The following is a 2,940-nucleotide window of genomic DNA, read 5'->3' as shown; positions in this document are numbered from 1 at the left end:
TTGGGGTCTGACAATAAGGCATCGAAATTCATAAAACAAAATCCCTAAGGCAAAGCTCTGTGGCCTGTAGGTCCTGGAGTCAAGCCTGGGTTCATAAGCTGCCTAACCTTGGGCATGTGAGACCACCAGGGCACTAACAGTGGGGTTCACTGGAAGCCCCGACCCAGCGTATGACAGACACATCCCTCCTTCTCTCCCTCTCCCTCCCTCCGTCCCTTCCTTCCTCGCTTTGTTCCTTCCCTCCTTCCATCCCTCCCTCCCTCCTGCAGAAGCTCTTCCTCGTTTTTTCTTTTCTTTTCTTTTTTTTGAGACAGAGTCTCGCTCTGTCGCCCAGGCTGGAGTGCAGGAGCACGATCTCAGCTCACTGTAAGTTCTGCCTTCTGGGTTTACGCCATTCTCCTGCCTCAGCCTCCTGAGTAGCTGGGACTACAGGCGCCCGCCACCTCGCCCGGCTAGTTTTTTGTATTTTTTAGTAGAGACGGGGTTTCACTGTGTTAGCCAGGATGGTCTCGATCTCCTGACCTCGTGATCCGCCGGTCTCGGCCTCCCAAAGTGCTGGGATTACAGGCTTGAGCCACCGCGCCCGGCCTCAAAATCTACATTTTTAATAGACAGACGGACAAACCAGCAGACTGAGGGGATGAACAGTCAGGAGGCGTTGTCTCCCCAACCCCAGCCCTTCCTGACAGCCTCAAACTCCACCTCCCCACCCTCCCCTGCTCCAGCCTCTGCTGCCCTGAGCCAAGCAGCCAATCCCTGGAGCCCCTTCTCACCAGATGCCTGAGAGGAGCTCCTGGAGTTCTGGTCAGAGTTCTCATCTGGCGTTGGGGAGAAGACCTCTGGGAAGAAAGCATTCCTCCGCTCCTCTGCCACCTCTCGCTCCCGGCGCAGGACACTCTCCCTCTCCCTTTCCAGCAGGTCAGATGACTGGGACTTCTGCAGCCTCAAGGCTGGGGCCCCGGCCACCTCCCAGCCCCAGCCATGGGGAACTTGGGCCTGCTGGGGCTCGTCCAGGGCCCTGAACTGCAGAGGACGCAGGCGGAAGTACTCCCACCTCACGACACCCCTGTTGGCTTGCAGGGATCCCCGAGGAGGCTTCGATGGCTCCTGCTTTGTGCTCAGGGGTTTTCCGGAGGATTCTGAGAGACGCCTCGGGGACATCGTGGCCTTTGGTGAAGTTGTAGCCTTGGCCTCCACTGTGGAGAGGCTGCTGGGCTTGCCGAATGCTCCGAAGGCCGAGAATTCTAGCTGGGAGTTCCCGGGGCTCAGGTACGGCTGGTAGGCATCAGGTGGGATACGGTTTACTTTCCTCACTTCTGGAGCTGGGTCAGCCGCACGGGCATCTGGGGCCGGACCGAGGATGGAGTCGGAGCTGAGGGCTCTCCGGATTCCGGGCTGGGGATCCTCCGAGACCCAGTCGGGTGTGGACACCCGGCCCACCTGCAGGCCCTCCCGCCGGTGGTCTTCCTCGCGCTGTGTCTCCTGTACCATGTCCCGCTGCACGTAGAGGGACGGGCGCCCTCTCTCCCGCCGTGGGGTTGTGATCAGGCTCACCTTGGTCAGCAGTGGCCTGGCAGGGATTTCCACCAGCTCCTGGTGGTCGGATCCCCGCCGAAGCCCCCTCTGCTTTCGCAGGTCTGCCTCACGCTCCTGAGCCAGTCGGATCTCCCGCTCGATGGGCGTCTCCTTGGGGGTCTCCGGGGACTCCACTGGGGCCAGGGAGCCAGGGTCATCCACAACTTGGACACTGGCCCAGGTGGGCACAGCACGAACCTTGTTCTCTTCCCTGACCACCCCCTTCACCTGGGGCTTGATGGGGACTACATGCCCGTTGGCCAAGTGGGGCTTGTTGAAGGCCTTGGGGGCCTGGCTGACCCCTGGGGATGTGCCTGCGGGGGTCCCCCTGGCCAGGAAGCTATGAGGGACCTCCTTGTTCGCCTGCTCCAGACTCAAGAACTGCTGTCTTGCCGCCAGGAAGTCAATCTGCTCCCTGTCAACTGTGTTCTCCTCCAGGGGCGTGGACCGAGGTGGGCCAGGGGTCCTGGGGTCTCCATGGTCAGGGGCGCCCTGGAGCGTGGCCACGGTGCCACTCTTCCTGACTGCCTGGCCCTGGATGATGGCCCAGCGCTCCCGCTCCAGGTCGCATGGCCTCCTGGGGACGGTGTCCCCAGCATCCAGGTGGTACATCTTCATCTCCTCGTCCTCCTCGTCCTCTGGGTGGAGGGTCCATGTTGAGCGTCCCTGGTGGGCATCCCCGGCACCCAGGCGATAAACCTTCGGACGCTCATCCTCCCCGTCCTCCGAGTGGAGTCCCCGTGGGGACGGCTGGCCAGGGTAGGCATACACGCTGTAGGACATCCCCCGCCTCCCCACACCCTGCTGGGCCTTGTGGTCAGTGGACCATGTCTGCGGCTCATCCTGGCCCCAGCTGCTGGCCTCAGGGCCCGTGCACACCAGATGGTAGGTGTAGCTGGCGTCTCCATCCAGCACCAGGCGGGTGGCACGGTGTGTCTGCGGGATGCCCAGGATGGGGTATCTGGTCACACGGTCCATCTCCTCCAGGGTCTTGGCCTCTACCTTCCTCCTGTGGGTTGGAGACCTCTGGGCTCACTGAGGGAGGAGAAGGAAATGATGGCCATCAAGTCAGAGCACCTGGGGAGAGGAACACTTTCCAGTCCCCCAAAGGGCAAAGTGTCCATCAAATGGCCTTTGTGATTGGTTTAGGGGTGGGTGACACAGTCCAGCCAGTCGCAGCCGCCCATTCTCTAACCTCTGTGATTGGTTCAGGGATGAGGAAGTAACCCAGCCTGGCCAGGAAGTAACCCAGCCTGGCCAATCAGAGCACCCTACCCTCTGGCCTCTGTGATTGGTTCAAGGATGGATAAATGACTCCTCGTGACCAATCAGAGCAGCCCACCCTCTGGCCTCTGTGATTGGTTC

The 2,940-nt window shown here is 61.2% G+C and overlaps 1 protein-coding gene across 1 annotated transcript in view; it reads right to left on the bottom strand.

The window, feature by feature from the left end:
• Positions 1-2,940, bottom strand: part of MISP (mitotic spindle positioning) — a 14,032-nt gene that overhangs the window by 3,061 nt on the left and 8,031 nt on the right. Inside the window, exon 2 of the mRNA XM_011964091.1 lies at positions 698-2,610. Coding sequence (XP_011819481.1) covers positions 698-2,553 — 1,856 coding nt within the window. The 5' untranslated portion in view covers positions 2,554-2,610. The remainder of the gene's footprint in view (positions 1-697; positions 2,611-2,940) is intronic.

Source organism: Colobus angolensis, unplaced genomic scaffold (assembly GCF_000951035.1).
Source record: "Colobus angolensis palliatus isolate OR3802 unplaced genomic scaffold, Cang.pa_1.0 Scaffold64, whole genome shotgun sequence".
Classification (NCBI taxonomy): Eukaryota; Metazoa; Chordata; class Mammalia; order Primates; family Cercopithecidae; genus Colobus; species Colobus angolensis.
Note: the sequence above shows the minus strand (reverse complement) of the source record. Positions and strands in the feature narration are given on the sequence as shown.